Source organism: Haliotis rubra, unplaced genomic scaffold, assembly GCF_003918875.1.
Source record: "Haliotis rubra isolate DU_JTF1 unplaced genomic scaffold, ASM391887v1 Scf168, whole genome shotgun sequence".
In the NCBI taxonomy this organism is placed as follows: Eukaryota; Metazoa; Mollusca; class Gastropoda; order Lepetellida; family Haliotidae; genus Haliotis; species Haliotis rubra.
In genome coordinates this window covers 1422981-1439701 of record NW_025765647.1, presented here as the reverse complement: position 1 = coordinate 1439701, position 16721 = coordinate 1422981, and the positions used below count along the sequence as shown (strand labels likewise).

General features: G+C 40.0%; 2 protein-coding genes across 2 annotated transcripts; one reads left to right on the top strand and one right to left on the bottom strand.

Moving 5' to 3' along the window:
• Positions 1 to 1075: 1075 nt before the first annotated feature.
• LOC124272259 lies at positions 1076 to 4736 on the bottom strand. The gene is made up of 3 exons (XM_046707422.1): positions 4447 to 4736; positions 2298 to 2604; positions 1076 to 1417 (listed from the first exon to the last, which is right to left on the bottom strand). Exons 1-3 carry the CDS (start codon positions 4734 to 4736, stop codon positions 1394 to 1396), a joined length of 621 nt encoding a protein of 206 aa, XP_046563378.1. The 3' UTR covers positions 1076 to 1393.
• Positions 4737 to 9041: 4305 nt separating this feature from the next.
• On the top strand, positions 9042 to 14099 carry LOC124272289 (nocturnin-like). The gene is given in 4 exon segments (XM_046707459.1): positions 9042 to 9119; positions 11446 to 11615; positions 12842 to 12876; positions 12878 to 14099. Coding segments are annotated over 3 exon segments (981 nt in total). The 5' UTR covers positions 9042 to 9119; positions 11446 to 11452; the 3' UTR covers positions 13661 to 14099.
• The last annotated feature ends 2622 nt before the right edge of the window (positions 14100 to 16721 follow it).

Below are 16721 nucleotides of genomic sequence, written 5' to 3'. Positions count from 1 at the left end.
GAACTACATGTTTTTTCTTTATGTTTTTGTGCATTAACAAAAATAAACAGGAAAATTTCATAAATGACGCTAACCAATTATTTTCGATGATTGATCGGTTGCAATGAAACAATCATCAATTATGAGATTTTAACCAATTCCCAACACTACTACACAGAGAGGAATACCTGAGGATAAGTCCTGTACCAGAGTACAAACCCAATGGACATACCCTCTGTTAATCCAGACACTGTATTGTGTAACTATTGCATTTAGTTCACTCTTAGATATGGCAATAAATACTCATATATTTTAATTTACTCAGTAACTGTGTTATCAAACTATTGCAATTGTTTATCAGTCACACACTTATAGTATAATCTCAGTACACTCAAGAAACCTTGAGGCTATGCAAGAATTACAACACCATCATGGGGATGTCTGTCTGTTGGTTTGAAGAATGATCGGTACTCACTTTAACCACACCAAATATGTTTTCATGTTTGTGTTACTACACACAGAAGGATACCTGGCTCTAAGTACTGCACCAGAGGACATATTCATTGTACATTACATCTGTTGTCTGCTTACACTACACTGCAAGTATCATATAAACATGTTACTCACTCTCAGATACAGTAATAATTGAAGCGGCTCATATGTACTCTCATTAGTATGACATCTTTTTTGCAGGAGTTTATGGTTCAGGACAATTGCTCTGGTCAAGCTTGATTTGTGTGACACTCAGGTTTGAAATCAAAGACAACCATGGTGAATTGTCTTTGAAGAGCGATATGATTATGGTGACAATATAAAACTGTGTTTACAAACGCAACCAGTGCATATACAGAATAACATTGCCTTGGCAATGCTGTTTACTCTCCACATTTGCCACTTGAGTATCTTATGATTGGAAATATTAACACCACTCCACTAAAATAGTTCCTCTACTAACAACAGAACACAAGTTCAGTATTTAAAATAAGACATAACTACTATTTAAACTGCAAAGAGATATTTTATTAAGAAACAATGTTGTCATAACGTTAAAACAGATACATATATTTCAGTTCCATTGTAAACAAACAACCCCAAAACCGCCATTCACAGCCATTCCTATCCAGTCATCAAACTTACGCTGATGATGATGTATAAACATCAGCATACCCACTATAAACCAATATATACCTACCTGTCCCCTCCACCTTACAGTATTTAGAAGAAGTCCCTGGTGCCAGATGACAGACTGGAGCTGTACTCAGCCAAGAGAGCTTCCAGGTCCTCCAGAGAGTCCTGGTGTGGCTCCAGAGCGTCCTGGGGCTCCTCCAGTCTTGTCTGCTTTGCAGCTTGGGGTACCTCACTGCTGTCATCTGGACACTTCCTCTTGCGTGAGGGTTGGGACTCTTTGCAGGGCTCAGCAGTGGGTTTCCTCTTTTTCCTTAAAATAATTTTAGTAAGGTAAAGATATTCCACATCATATTCATCATCAGAGCTAGGATCAGCTTTGTCCATTGCCTTGGCAGGATTAACATTTACTGTTGCACCATTGGTAGCCGCAGAATTAGAATGCTCTAATGCTGAAGCAGCCTTATCTTTTACATTCTTATCAGGGACAGGCAATGTCCTTGGTAAAACAGACTTTGGCTTTAAGTAAGCTTCATCAGCAAACAGTAATTCTTCAGCAAAACTAAGCTTACATGAGGACTTAATGATACCATTACCACCTGAGGGCTTAGTGATACGGTTCCCCAAAGGTCTGCTCTGGGTTTTGATGTGCTTAGCTCCAAGAGGCTGAGGCACAAAGTAGGGCTTGCTCTCAGGCTGATGCTTGCTCATTGTCTCTTTAGGAATGCGAGGCTTTGGTTGAGGTTTTGGCCTGAACGTTTTGGGCTTTCGTTTGCAGGGCTTCAGCTCAGGTTTTCGCTTTAGTTGGAGTTTAGGGTTGTTTATTGTAGACATAGCAGGCATGTCAACACTGGCTAGAGACTGGGGAGGAGGAACTGGATTGGGTAGGTCAAGTTGGGGCAGAACACAGGAGAAGGCCTAATGGACAATACAATAATGGTATCACTTTTATGATATTGAACGAATGTCATATTTTGGGTAAGACTACAGAATACTGGATACCTTCCGCCATCTTTGAAGTTTACTTAGGGTTACGGTAAACTTTAGGGTTGAGGTAAGGTTTAGAGTTAGCGTTAGGGTTAGGGTGACGTGACACCAAACAATATGGCTGGTAGGTTTCCGTTATTCTGTAGCTATACCTCATTTTGTTCTGTTGTAAAATCATCAAATGTAGAGAAAATACAAAAGCATACCTCTGGTCTCATCAGCTGCAGGTCTTGTGCTAAGCTTGGCTTGCAGACAGACGTTGTCTCCTCATGTTCACTGCAAGGTGGAGGCGTGACTGTAGGTGGTTGGTGGCTACCAGGCTGAGCTCCAGAATGAATAAGTATTGGTTGTCGGTAGGCAGCACCCAGGGAGAGGCCAACAGCATTACCGGCTGGCATCCAGATAGTGTTGCTATCTATCAGGCATCTTGTCCCATCTCCCATCACCACTGTCCGAAGCCCGGGGGGCAGGCGGGTCACAGCCACTGTGACAGTGAATAGTTTACTAAACTGTCTACACAGTAATTCGACATTTTGAAAACATAGATGACTAAAACTTGGGTTAGGTCTTCTCAAAACAAGTCGAATATTCAGTGCGTCATGTTGTTATTTATACCGCTACATCTAAAATGTCTTAAATGTTTACGTAGCTGAGGAAAACCTCCTGTTATATCAATTGTACAACTCAATAATATGAGAACTACATTCAGACATTGACTGGGCAGATGTTGATGGCTCGACACATCATCGTCTTTGGAATTTCTCCATTGTAAACACTATATAACAATCACAGGCGGCTTTGAGAAGAACATTTCCATATACCTGGTGCAGAAGGATTCATTGTTTTCTCCACCTCTTCAAGCTCGACACACGTTTAGAGTCGTATTTTGTACGATAAAACTGCAAAAACGTCTCTCTTTCAAAATGGCTGACAAGGAAGATCTAACTGTTGTCATGACGCCGCTACAGTCGACAGGACCACGCATGCGCCGAATTTATGCATAGGTTACACTTCCGTCTTTGTGTATTGTAGATATTGATAGATCTACATCAACACCTAGTATGTCAGCTGTTCTGATTTAACATGGAGAAGAAACGTTCTGAAATTCGAACGTCTTTCAAAGGGAAGCTACTCTAGTATAGTTCGCTATTCAATTAGAGTTATCCTTCTTGAATGAGGATTTTATGAGCACTTGCAAGAATTATGAAAATATTTGGCTTAAAAGGTTATGTATACTGGGATGGTGTTGGAGTGTTCCAGGTTATGTACAGTGCACTGTCAATCCCCAGGCAGTCATTATATAATAATAAAATGTACTTTGTTTATGACCATGTAAGTTGTCAGGTTCTCTGTGTGTTCTGGGTTGACAGTGCTTCAACGGCTACTACAGGCAAAAGTAGTCTTAAACGTATATAGAGTAAGTAGAATAGAGGTAAAACAAAAAAGTACTTGGTATATGACCCGATGGTGGGCACATGGATACGTTGAAACACCTAGTTGCGGGTAGAACAAGGTGCAGTAAACTTGGATAAAGTACTGTCACTATGTGTCCCAGTCCACCCAGCTGTGAATGTGTACCTCGTAAGGGAAATAACTTGGTGTGGCAGTAAGAGTTGTATGGTCCCCAGGGAGTTGAGATTGATAATAAGATGTGCCGTTGAAATTGACATCCAGTAATCGAGGGGAAAAAATACCAGCGCCTTGAGCATGCACCGATGCGTGGATATATATGGACTATGTAAATATCCAATGATAAAAAAAAAAAAAAAACTCTCAAGTTCAAGAACATTGTTGACTTTTATTTCAGTCGAACCCCGTTTATCCGGACATTTTGGTTACACTCGGAAATCGTCCGGATATTGAAGGCGTCCGGTTAACTGGATCAAACAAGCAAAACGTATTGACGGTGTATACTCATGACGGTTGTCACCCCCTCCCCTAAAGGCATGTATATTGAAAATTTATTCACGTACATGTATGTATATCAATAAATCAATAGTCAATAGTAAGAACAATGAATCATAACATCATAACATTCTTTCATCACGTTGACTCACATTAACATTACACATCTTACTTCATCACGTTGACTGTAGCAATAATTTCCATAAAAAGTCTGTCATAGATGTTTGTTTTCTTGGTTTGATTTCTTCCAGTTTCCTCACTAAGTCCATCACTAAATTCACCGAACCTTCGTCGCCATTACATTCGTAGAATGTCAGCAATTGTTGTTTGCGTGTTCAAGAGCTTGTGCTACTGTTGGAGCGACAACTGTTTGTTGTTCATCGTCATCAGACTGGTCGTCTGTCGGTGCTGCACTCTGTTCATGATTTGACAGTGTCTTCATCCACATACTGCTCAGCAGTTGGGACTTCGTCGACATCACTTCGTGGAAACTGCTGCATCAAATTCCGCAGCTCAGCAAGGGGGATGTCCTCGTCGTCTTCGTCCGGAATTATGTCAACGTGTTTGTAGCCATTGGTGATACACTTGTCACTCACTTCATCCCAGGCAGACTTAACGAACCGGATTGCTAATCTTAGTGTTAGCGTCTGGGGTTGTCCATTCTCAGCACATGTGATGTAGTGTTTAACTAGCGACTTCTTGTAAAGGGCTTTAAAGTTCCTGATGATACCAGCGTCCATTGGCTGAATGTGAGCAGTGGTGTTGGGAGGAAGGCAGTGTACAGTGACGTTGGTCAGTCGAACGTCCCTGTGATTAATTGAAATTTCGTCACTAAAACATAATCTATTAGCTCCTGCCTTTCATTGACAGAGCGTGAAGACGTGTTCAGTACAGGAGTAAAATGAGGAAAAGTCAATGTGAAATAGATGACAAGTTAGTGAAATCCTTGTCACAAAGTAGGAAATGTGTCTTTGGGAACTGATATAGAGTCTCATGAAAGAGGACAGCGATTTGAAAATTGTTTAATAGTATTGAAGTAAAGGAGTAGATCGGAGGTTGGGGCAGATGGTTGAAAAGGGAGATATGTGTGCAGGGGAGGGGAAAGCCAATATAACGGGACCACGGACAAAGGGGCAGATAAGATTGGAGATATAGAAGGTAGGGGAAGAGGTGTGCTAGGAAAGGACAGACATATGTGAAGGTGAGAAGTATAACATGCGGACGGGGACATGGACAGGTGAAAATGGAGATATAGCACGCATGTGAATGGAGAAACAGGTAGGAGATGAGGGTAGAAGGGTAGTATAGTGGATGGGAAATTGAGAACAAATTAGTAGGAGAGGTGGGACGCGAGACATGAGAGGAGAGAAGAAGAGAGGAGGAGAGAAGAAGAGAGGAGGAGAGAAGAAGAGTAGGAAGGAAGGTTTTGCGACCGGGATAGGAACATGAGGGGAAACGGAGACACGGGAAGAGAAGAGGGACATAAAACTGTGTCGGGTAATCTGAGTGGTATTACGACAAACTATACCTGTTATAAATTCACTAACTGACCATCAGGTGAATGATGACAATTATACAGGTGTAGGTTTATACCACCACACATGGGCTGCAGCAAGGGAGTAGTAAGTACTGCATTGTATGGGATCAAATTGGATTAGTCATCAACGCATCAGGAAAATACGAAAAAGCTTACACTGCTGGGATACTTTATTACAATCAGACAAGAACTACTGTGGATACTTTCAAATATCGGTATCTGATGGGCATCCGCCGTTCTTATTGGCCTGTTGATTAGGTTGAAGAAACTCTGCCAAAGTAGAGAGCTGCCCATGTGCAGTTCCCGCGTCCGACACGGTCGAGGGGAGCGGGGACTGACCACCTGACGTAATTAGATTGTTGGCCCTAAACATTAACGCTAAACATTAATCGCTCTGGATCAGTGCCCTTTTAACAGGCAACGCGTTTTAGTGTCACAGTCGAAACGTAATGTAGATAATACTTACACCTACGTAGAAGATACTTTACTTCGACGTTGATGATACCTCAGGGAGATGAAGTAGGGACATTCATGCTGTGTCATCATCTTTGTGGATATCTTTATACATGTATACGTACTACTGAACACTGCTGAGCTCCACCTCGGCTTCACTAACGAGATCGGATGGTCAGGCTCGCTGACGTGATCGACACATATCATCGTATCCCATTTGTGTAGTTAGATGCTCATGCTGATGATCACTGGTCTGGTCCAGACCCGACAATTTCAGACCGCCGCCATATAGCTGGAATAGTGCTGGGTGCGGCGTAAAACTAAACTCACTCACGCACTGAAACTATATCCAGTCTGGGGTCGTAACGCTGCTTCATAATGTCGGTAACGACACATACATCGTCTACGTAGACGACAGAATCGTCTACGTAGATGAAAGTATCATCTGCGTAGATGACAATTTTTTACACTGAGGCTCAAATACGCTTCCATATTAAAACTAACACGTAGCCAGTCACTCAGATGGTGGTGTTTGCTGGTGATGTAAGGATATCACAAGTCATCAGTTGGAACAACGCCTTTACAATACATCAACAATGCGTGACGAGAATACGTGATCATCCATCAGTGCACAGTTTGTAATAAAAATTAGCGATACATCCAAACAGGACGACATTTAATGTTTGTTAAAAGCAGCATTGCAATTATTGCCACATTAGATTTTATTCCAGCACATCAAGGCCACTTGGACTTTGGACTTCTGAAAAAGGTTTGCTCAATACCCAATGTAATGTAAAAAGTACTGTTATGTGGCATTATTATTCATTGTATAACATTGTACACCAGGGGGCATTGTTGTATATTTAGACAGAGTTCTGGAAGGTACTACAGGGTACTACAACTCTATGGGCCTTTCCACTATATTCTGACCAAAGGAGTTGAAGAAACCTTCTGGAGTCTTTTTCTTAGGTATATAAGGGAGTTAACTCTTGCCTCTCATCTCACATTACAGCTTCTTCTTAGCCAGTACTACACTATGAACTCAGTTCCATTGTTCAGAAGGATGTAAACCCAAATGTGGTGAGAGCGATTTCTGAGGATTTTTTTCGGGAACGACATACAAATTTCACACACACATATATACTGACGCCTCCAAGGATTCGGGGGGCGGTGGGGTAGCCTAGTGGTTAAGGCGTTCGCTCGTCACGCCGAAAACCTACGTTCGATTCCCCACATGGGTACAATGTGTGAAGCCCATTTCTGGGGATATTGTTGGGATATTGCTAAAAGCGGCGTAAAACCCAACTCACTCACTCACTCCAAGGATTCGGCCATGATCCGTACTGCTAGAGCTTTCTGGATCCCTGATTATAGTATCTCCGTTGTGTTCAGGCCTCATGATGCCAGATGCAGCAGAACTTATAGTAATTCTATACAATCATTGAGATGGCAGGATAAATATAATTATGAAGCAGTCATTTTTACCGGTTCATTGTCAGCTATTGATTCTAGAGTTAATCGGTCCAGAAAGGATATTGTTTACGAAGTTTGAAACCAAACACAATTGTGAATACTAAATATATATCTTGTGATATTGTATTGGTTCCAGCTCATGTCGTTTTGCAGGATTATGAAACAGCAGATAGGGTAAGGATTGCTAAAGGATGAAGTTGATAATTTGGAATTCAGGCCTTGTCAACGAGATTTTGAATGTGCCTTTGGGAAGTCGGTCTCCTTTTAAGTGGCAAAACTTGTGGGATGTTGGATCTGCTTGAAGACACCTGTACAGATTCTGTTCTTCAGTAGCACAAAATTGTAAAATTCGCCGTCGGAAGAGGCGTGATGAAGTTGTTTAACTAGTATAGGCCACTTCTTGGTCACTGTGCACTTAATGCCTACATAAGTGTTGTTGATAAAGAAGTATCACCTGTTTGTGCTCAATGCAGTGATAAGATGCCTGAAACAGTTCAGCGCTATCTATTGGAGTGTCCACGGTATGTTAACATCAGACAAAATCTTAGAAGTGCAATGCTCGAGAAAAGCGATACATTCTCCCTTGCTGCAACACTGGACCCCAACCTTCTATACGGTTCAATCCAAAGGGCTATATTAGAGTAGGTTACTGCATCAGGCAAATATGAGACAATCTAAGCACATGTCGTCCAGTAGAAACCTTAAACAAAATATATGAATTGCTTTTAAATCGTTTTAACCTTTCTTTTTCTGTTTGATTTTCTGCTTTTTTTTATTGAACAAGCATCATATTTTTGTGTTTTGTTGGGTTTTTTTGCTCCATCCCAAAACAAAAATTGGTTGCTTGATGTCTTGATACAAGTCACTCAGCAGAAGATCATGTCCTCTTTTCTTCTTTTTTTTTCATAAACATTTATATTTGCAGTATGCCTACTTATATTTGTGATTGTTCAACTTTAATTAATGTACAGTTGTGTTGGGCGCAAATAGACCCTACTTCTGGTTCAAGTCGCGTAAAACTATATCCTCACCACCTCACATTACATCTCGTATACTATTTTAAATCATGTCTTTCAGTGGCATTTAGAAGTTGTACATTGATGTCCAAGATATTTTTATGGATTAAACTTCTTTTTTAATTTCTCTCTACTGGTGAGAGAAATTAAAAAAGAAGTTTAATCCATAAAAATATCTTGGATATTTTAAATCAGTTCAGCAAATGTAGTGCACAGACTGCAAGTATGAATATATACATCAATGTGTTTGGCGCCTTGGCAGTACGTGAACATGCGACCCCCAGACTTTTAAGTAGGCATTCCACCATCTGTTGTATGCCTGTTTGGACCAAAATTTACAAAAATGCCCGTGGATTTAGGTGATGCTTAAATACTGCTCATGTGCATACATGTTACAAATAAGGAATATAAATCTTTCGAAAACGTCCTATGTAGGACGTCATACGCTGTTACTATGCGGTCCACGCGTGTTGAGAAATTACCATATAGATAAGCTGTAGGCCTTGTCTGCAAGCATCCTGTATACAAGCCAGATTTCCTGTGAGTCATTGTGAACTCTGCGTCAGGATCCACATCACAGCTGTTCCGATCAACTCACCCACACTGACTCCTGTCAACGACAGCTTTAAGGTAATCGCTGACTTGTAATTTTATATAAGTTCTTTTTGAGTTTTGTTATCCCGATATATAACGCCAACCTCAACAATATTCCAGCAATATAATGTAGGCCTAATCGAAGTGTTGACAAGTCAAGAGTGTGAATTATCAATCTCTTTCAATCAGATGTTAGTTCTTGCTAAACAATGTTTCCATTTTAATGAGATTGGTGATTAATATTAGGAGCAAAGACATCGTTCTGCGATGACAATGAAGCAGATATTGTTGTTGTTGTCGCTGTTACTTGTTGTCATTGTTAACGCCGCGTTCTGTAGTTCCTTCAATATGAGGTCGACCTGTCAGTCACTCATTCTTGATAATCAGAAGTATGTATATTAATATTATGATATTATGTTTCTCCTGTAAAGGTCTATTTTGGATGATAATTAAGTTCAGAAGTCTTTCCCAGTGTGGCGTGACTACGTGACAGTCAAACGAAAACAGGATTTGTGCTCTGCATAAATGCAGAGACCATAACATAATCTATAAATGCTTTAAATAGTGAAATTGCAACGCGCTAATAATTTCATTTGCTGTCTATTTTTGACTTTACAATGCTTACAGTTAATGTGTCAAAAAATGTTTTGTTTTTTTCTTCTTCTTTGTCTTTTCTCTCATGAAACAATAAGTGGGACTATAACTAGGGGACGGGTTGACGAAGGGACAAACTGCATGACTCCACAGTAAATTATTGGTCTTGAACTCGTGATCTGCGATCCAACTCCAAAGAAGTTATTCTTGTTGCAATGCGCGTCCTCTCAGCGGATCAATAGACGGGATCCTAGTCATTTATTGTCACCATTGCTCTTCCGGTACGCTTGTGGTTGCCATTGACTTCGTTTACAGAGATTTTAAGGGTAAGATTAAAAGGGCTATTCTTTTGTAAACTTCAGAGATCATCATGAAATGTTTTGTTTGTGTACGGTTCCCTACGTAGTGTTAAATAAAACTGTCCGGTTTCTTAACTCTTGATGTTTCGTGAAACTGATTTGTGTCCGGTTTTGGGTCAAATCCTTTCCGGTAAACCCGGCGTTTTCTAATGGGAGTGGTGCTTGATAAATAATCGTGTGAGTTTGATATAAACTAACATTAGTATGAAATGGTTAATAGTTAAAAGATCTCTATTTTGTGGGTCAAATCATAAATGGCAGTTTTATCAAGTTAGCTTTAAGTTATTCATCTTCGTCCGATAACTTTATGAATTACTATCAGCTGATGACATGGGTCATCCGGTGTGATTTCCCTAAGTACACGGTCATGTTTCACACGTGGTACTAATCACAGCAAGTGGACAAGGTAAAGGGCAGGTTAATGTAATGACAATGTACATTTCATAGTAATATATATTGTTGGTGCATGGATAATACCGATGTGTACCCCAGGTACATCTCTGTACCCTCTTAAAAGTTGCATTTAGAAAGTTGGTGTGATAAACAAAGGGGATGATTCTATGGAATTACAACTCTTTATTACAATGTCTTGTACAATACATTTCGGTTTCATTGTGGTCTGTTGTCCTGTGTATAGAGCCCAGGTCACAAGTCAGTTGAAGTTAAGCAATATTTGTCAAGGAGAGTCCTCAGATGGGTGATTATGTTTGGCAGGTTGACTGTTGAGAGTTTGTAGGACTTCAGTTCTGCCCTCACCTTAGGAAAGTAACTTTATTAAAAAAAGTGCCTCTGTTCACAGTGTTCACGAATAGCGTCTGACCCTCTGACAAAGCCGGCAGATTTGCCAACGGTCTGATAGAAATCTACAACCCGCCGGCCCCAGTTTCTGACTGTATATTTCACAAGGACTTTGACTGAAGTTGTTATATGTGACATGTGACACTTGTTTGCTGTTTATAAATCCTATGTTTGTTAATAATTTCAATGCCAATATAAGAAATATTAAATCTGAAATGTGTGTTTAATTTTATTCTATGGGTCCTGTGAATTTTTCAATGGGTCAGACAGACATATGAAATCTTACTTTGAAACACCATTCGTGAACACTGGTTCACCCAGCAGTGAATCGGTACCCTGTGGGATAAGTCATGTGACTATTAACCTTCTAGTGCCTCACAGGCAGCTTGGGTTAAACGGGGTAATAATGTGTTAGCGACTTGAACGTGGATACAGGCGCTTTATCATGTTTATAAATAGCCATTATTTTGTATTATATGCTAACACCGTTATCAAGCAGTTCACTACTGCATGTTCCTTGGTGCAGTTTTTGTAACTGCAATTATTGTAATCTGTACAAAGTTTGCGTTGTTCATCTTGGTTGTGTTTGCAGGGCCAATGTTATTTTGATCCCATCTCACTGCAGCTTGAAGATGAGTGATGGAATCTCTATGGGAGCTCAGGGTCTGTTAAAGGAGGTGCAGACTGAAGTGTCCAAGAAGAATCTACCCTCCCTAATAAAGCGGCAGTTTAAATCATTAAGTGCTGAGAATGGCCCCTCTATAAGAATATTTCAATGGAACATCTTGGCGCAAGGTACTTTCAATGCTATGTATTTCTTTTCTGAAGTAGAAATGGATGTTTTTGTGCACCACAGCACTCTGTGATGTTTAGTTTGGCTCTTTAGAATAGACATGTCGCTACAAAAAGATGATTTTAGTCAGTGCGTCAAATCTGGTTATCTGTATCATGTGTCTGTTAGTCATGGTAATCTATATATGCCTTCGTCACGATATGGCTGAGATATTGCCGATGTGACGTTAAATATTAACTCACTCACTCACTATATATGCCTACCATCATCACTACGGAAGGGTCATCCAGGGATTTACAGGATGCGAATTCCTGTGTCCTATACGCATAATAATTGACAATGGACGCAACAAAATATATTAGTGCAGGGACGCAGAAAAAGTCTAAATACTTTTTAAAAAAAATCCAATCAGGTGACAATACGTTATCACTGAGTTTGCTACTAGCTTGGTTTTGGTATTATTTGCAATTTGATTACTGTAACAATGTGATGATCATGATACACAATACAATAGCAGTATTAATAATAATATATAAGTGTCCGGGACCCCCATTTTGTTGTCCAGGACCCCTGAAAATTAAGAGCATGAGTCCCAGGGACCCTCAAATACAAGACTCCATGTAAATCCCTGGTCACCTGAACATATGCAAACAACATCCGAATATGATGACAGTGTGAACTAGAGGCGACTAACGGCTGGTCACTCACTGATTTCACACATACCATCGTATCCCAATTGTGAAGATCGATGCATATGGTGTTGATCATTGGATTGTCCGTTCCAGGCTTGATTATTTCCAATCCGCTACCATATAGCTGGAATAATGTCGAGTGTGGCGTTCAACAAAAAACAAACAAATATATTGTGCCTATGTCACACTGATAAATGAAACTAAAAATTGGACAGTGACTATCAAAGACCATGATGAGTATGTGATTGAAGGTAATGAATAATGCCACCCAAAACAAAACACATATCATTTTAAGAATACAAATTGTTGAAACATTGCATCAAAAAAGCCATTTTGCGAGGCAGAATTTCAGTTTTAATTTTTCAGCTTGTTAAATTTGAAAAAATTATAAATGAACATTCTAAAATCCTAATGCAATAAATTACAAAATGATCTTTTTGTTTTGTGTGAGTCTTTACCAGTCTGTGTGTGCGTATCAAGTATTGTGTATCAAGTTGTATGTATCTTCTACATACCTGTTATGTTTGTATTTTCAGCCTTGAGTCAAGGTGATGACAACTTCGTGCTGTGTCCCCCCTGAAGCTCTAGATTGGGACAATCGGCATTTACACATCTTGGAAGAACTGCTCACCTACAATGCATCAGTGCTGTGTCTTCAGGAAGTGGACAAATTCTCATTTTTTGAGGAAAAACTGAAATCTGAAGGATATAAGGGTGTATTTTTTCCTAAGCCGTACTCACCTTGTCTAGACTGTGAAATCTCATACGGACCTGATGGATGTGCAGTTTTCTGGAAAACTGATGAGCTCGAGCTCATCAAGCAGGAGAACGTTGTTTTGCAGAATTTCATGGGATATGAAACAAATCAGGTCTCCATCATCTGTAAGTTTCAAACGAAGAATGACAGCAAGCAGTTCTATGTTGCTGCGACCCATCTTAAGGCAAAGAACGGATTTTCAGATGTTCGATATGAACAGGGACATTTTCTTAACGGTATCCTTGAGTCCATGACTAGTGATGATCCGGTGATTGTCTGCGGAGATTTCAACGCTGAACAGACAGAGCAAGTCTATGAAGTGTTCAAGAAGAGTAAAGTGGGGCTGGCCAGCTCCTATGCTCAGCTGTCTGGTGATGGGTCTGAGATTCCCTTCACCACGTGGAAGGTCAGAGGAGGGATTAACGTCAAGAGGGAGCTAAGTCGGACTATTGACTATGTGTGGTTTACACCGAGAAAGTTGTGTCTGAAATCTGTGTTGATGATGCCAACCATTCATGAGATTGGGGAGAACAGGCTACCATCACACACTTACCCTTCAGATCACCTGTCGCTGGTCTGTGACTTTGTACTGAAGTAATTGATAATTCTTGTGTGGAACATCTGTACGTTGACCTTCATCCTCTCCGTGTCCAGGGCTAACATTTCGGTAAACCTACACTGATCCATTGAACCATTCCTGAGGTTCTAATTACAAATTACCTCCTTTGAATTTCCATTTTTCTGACCAGTCAAATGTCTTCAAATGATATATGTTATATCGTTTGTAATTTGGGTCATATTTAGCGATTCTACAAATAAACATCTTGAATCTTGAATCAAATGATTACAGAAAGGTAAGGGAGGTAACTCTTATTACCCAGAAACCAAAGGCAGTTTCAGTGGACATGGAGACATCCTTTCCCTCATTGGACGGTATTGGACGGCTTTCTTTTGCGTGACAGTTTTCAGTATTATATTTCTTGCAAACTCAATCATAATCAATGGGACTGGATGCCATGTTGCTGATATTGCCGACCCAAAAATGAAGCTGGTTTGAAACTCACATTCTGATTGGTACATTAGTCCTGGTAGTGTAGCCAATCAAACTGGCTAATAGAAATCAGAGAGATTTGATGTGAGACTGTGAGAGCCACAGGAATCGATCATCGGGTTAGTGAAGGTTTTTCTTTAATTGTTGTCCTGGAGATAGAGAGGATGGGATATTTTGCTGAGGGACAACCATTTTATTTTGACTGGCATTTCAGTTCTTTTTTGACACATGTTAAAAAGAGTATTTCCTTTTCATACATACTAAAGCCTTGTTTGCCAGTTTTCAAAAGTGGATTGAGATCATCCGTTGGCACGATTTGCTTGGGCTGGACAAGTTACCCTGAGCCTCTCACCAGAACTGAGAATGGACCTTTTCTCATGCAATTTATCTCCTTCACTCACAATGACTTGACCAATACCCCTTGCTTATGACATGCCAGTGGTACCAATGACAGCTGATTAATTATGCTTTATTTCATTAAGAATTTATAAATACCTGAATAACGATTAAACAGTGGCTATAAAAATCGCAGGAAGAAATGTCTGATTGACAGCCTTTTTAATGTGTCTAAATACTGAAGGTATGTAAATCTGTGCCAAATAGTTTGGAGTCTACAAGGCAACATCTGCTCTTAGCACCAACTAGACTTTAGAGGTAGTAGAGGAACGGTAAATAGTTTTTGAAAAGGTAATTATGTTTAGTGCTACACTCTGATGTTCTGGCTATATGACAGCTAGATGATAGTAGAGCTTACAAGACAATAGAGACTTTTACTAGACATTTCGACTGTTAGCATTATTTGACTTAGAAAATGTTGTCTTGTATATGCTTTAGTTTCTTCACATAATTAGGCCTAAAGTAAGCTTTTGATCCACAGGACTGTGGGTTCCTTTCAGGAATTTGATTATCAGCAATGGACACAGATGCTTCTTCACAGCATGTCAGTAGGATGGTCTTCCTCTTGAACTTTGCACTTCTCCATCTTATTGCTCCTTTATAACTGCTCTCAGATCTGTCTCTTTACATCAACCTTTCGACTGGACTTTATACATCTTGCTGCACTTTGAATATGCTTCTGAGCATGGAAAAGCACATTCAAAACTGACAGTAATTATATATGGTATATTGTTTGCTATTGAATCAGAAGTGGAACTCTCTGTATTATGGGACGGGAAACTCATTGATGTATGAAGGCGTCAAAATGGCAAGATGTAGATCTGAAACATGGTATCTTTGAAGGCAGTTAGAAGTAGGATGAACATGAATTCATAGTGCTTTCATGGATAACATCTCTTGTTTTCTGTGCCATTGTCTCAGAGCTACTTCTTCGCCTTTCAACATACTGAGTGATGATATGTTAATGCAAGTTCTAGGATGTCTAGCAGTTAAAGCAATCGGAGAAAAAATACATTATCAGACAATAAAGGTATAGTTTTTTGATGACGTAACAATTGAATGATGTTTTCCTGTCACTGCGCCATTGTAGTCTGCCCCCTCGTAGTCGAACCATTTTACATTATGTCACAATGTAAGCGACGTCACGATGCATGTCAGTTGTCATCGCCTCGTACGGCCTCCTACAGTAAACTACTCCGTTGCATCCCGTTTCGTGGTTTGCAGTTGCTTCACGCAGCTAACAACACTGGTGGAAACATTACGTTTATGTTTTACGACGGTTAAAATGTGTCAATTGACTCACAAGTTTTCAGCGACACGGTAACGTTCGCAATGTTGACATTCCCACAATGCAATCCTGGAATGTCGCTTGACTACTCAGCTTCATCTGGATGTACTGATCTAAACTTATGTTGGTAATAGAAATGCGACGTTGATGTTGCCCCATATGGTTTACGTTAATGACAGATGTAATTAAAAATAATTCAGAGAAGATATTTAATCCAAACGTAAACCGTCATCAAACTGTTATCATTTGTATTTTTCTGGTAACGTTCGTCTTAACTTAGGGGGGCAGACACATCGTACTTTAACGTTATAATAGTTCAGGGCGAAAGCGTGCTTTATTACACTGTACATGGTGGTAGAGCGAACTGAATTTCTTAAGTAGGATTATGTACAAAGATAACAACATTATGATGAAGCCAATGCGATCCACAGGACAGACAGCCAGACATGCACACACAACACATGCACACAAAAAATATATATGAATCTTTGTTGTTGCCAGGAAATGGTGGTCAGGATTTGGATTTGGGCATGTTCTGAAAGGGCAGGATTCATGTAAGATTCCTTGTGTGTCCTATTCTGTTGGCAATGAGGTGTGAAGTGTCTCCAGTAAATGTTTCGACATGAAATCCCAAACACATATCAACACATGTTTTGGGTGAACGTGATGGGACCTAACCATTGGCTTGTAAGATGTTTGTAAGTGTATTGTTGAGGATGAATGTCACATCTTTGTTGACCGTTATCTGTTAATCAGGAGTCTGGTAGGGGTTTGGTACGGGATGCTGATGTGAGATGCAGATGATTTGAACTAGAAACAGGATATTTTTACAGTATTTCATTTAACACAATCGCACATAGTCATATTTTACCTTGGATATTTTACCTTCACAAGTTGAAGCACTGATCTCTGATGCAGCCTTGT

What these genes read in the sequence shown, in the direction of transcription:
- LOC124272259 (XM_046707422.1), bottom strand. Translation starts at nt 4,736, where the DNA reads ATGGACGCTGGTATCATCAGGAACTTTAAAGCCCTTTACAAGAAGTCG. An exon ending in GAAGTCCCAACTGCTGAGCA is followed by an intron (nt 2,605 to 4,446) that starts GTATGTGGATGA and finishes ATTACTGTGTAG; the next exon opens with ACAGTTTAGTAAACTATTCA. An exon ending in TGCAGCTGATGAGACCAGAG is followed by an intron (nt 1,418 to 2,297) that starts GTATGCTTTTGT and finishes AATTATTTTAAG; the next exon opens with GAAAAAGAGGAAACCCACTG.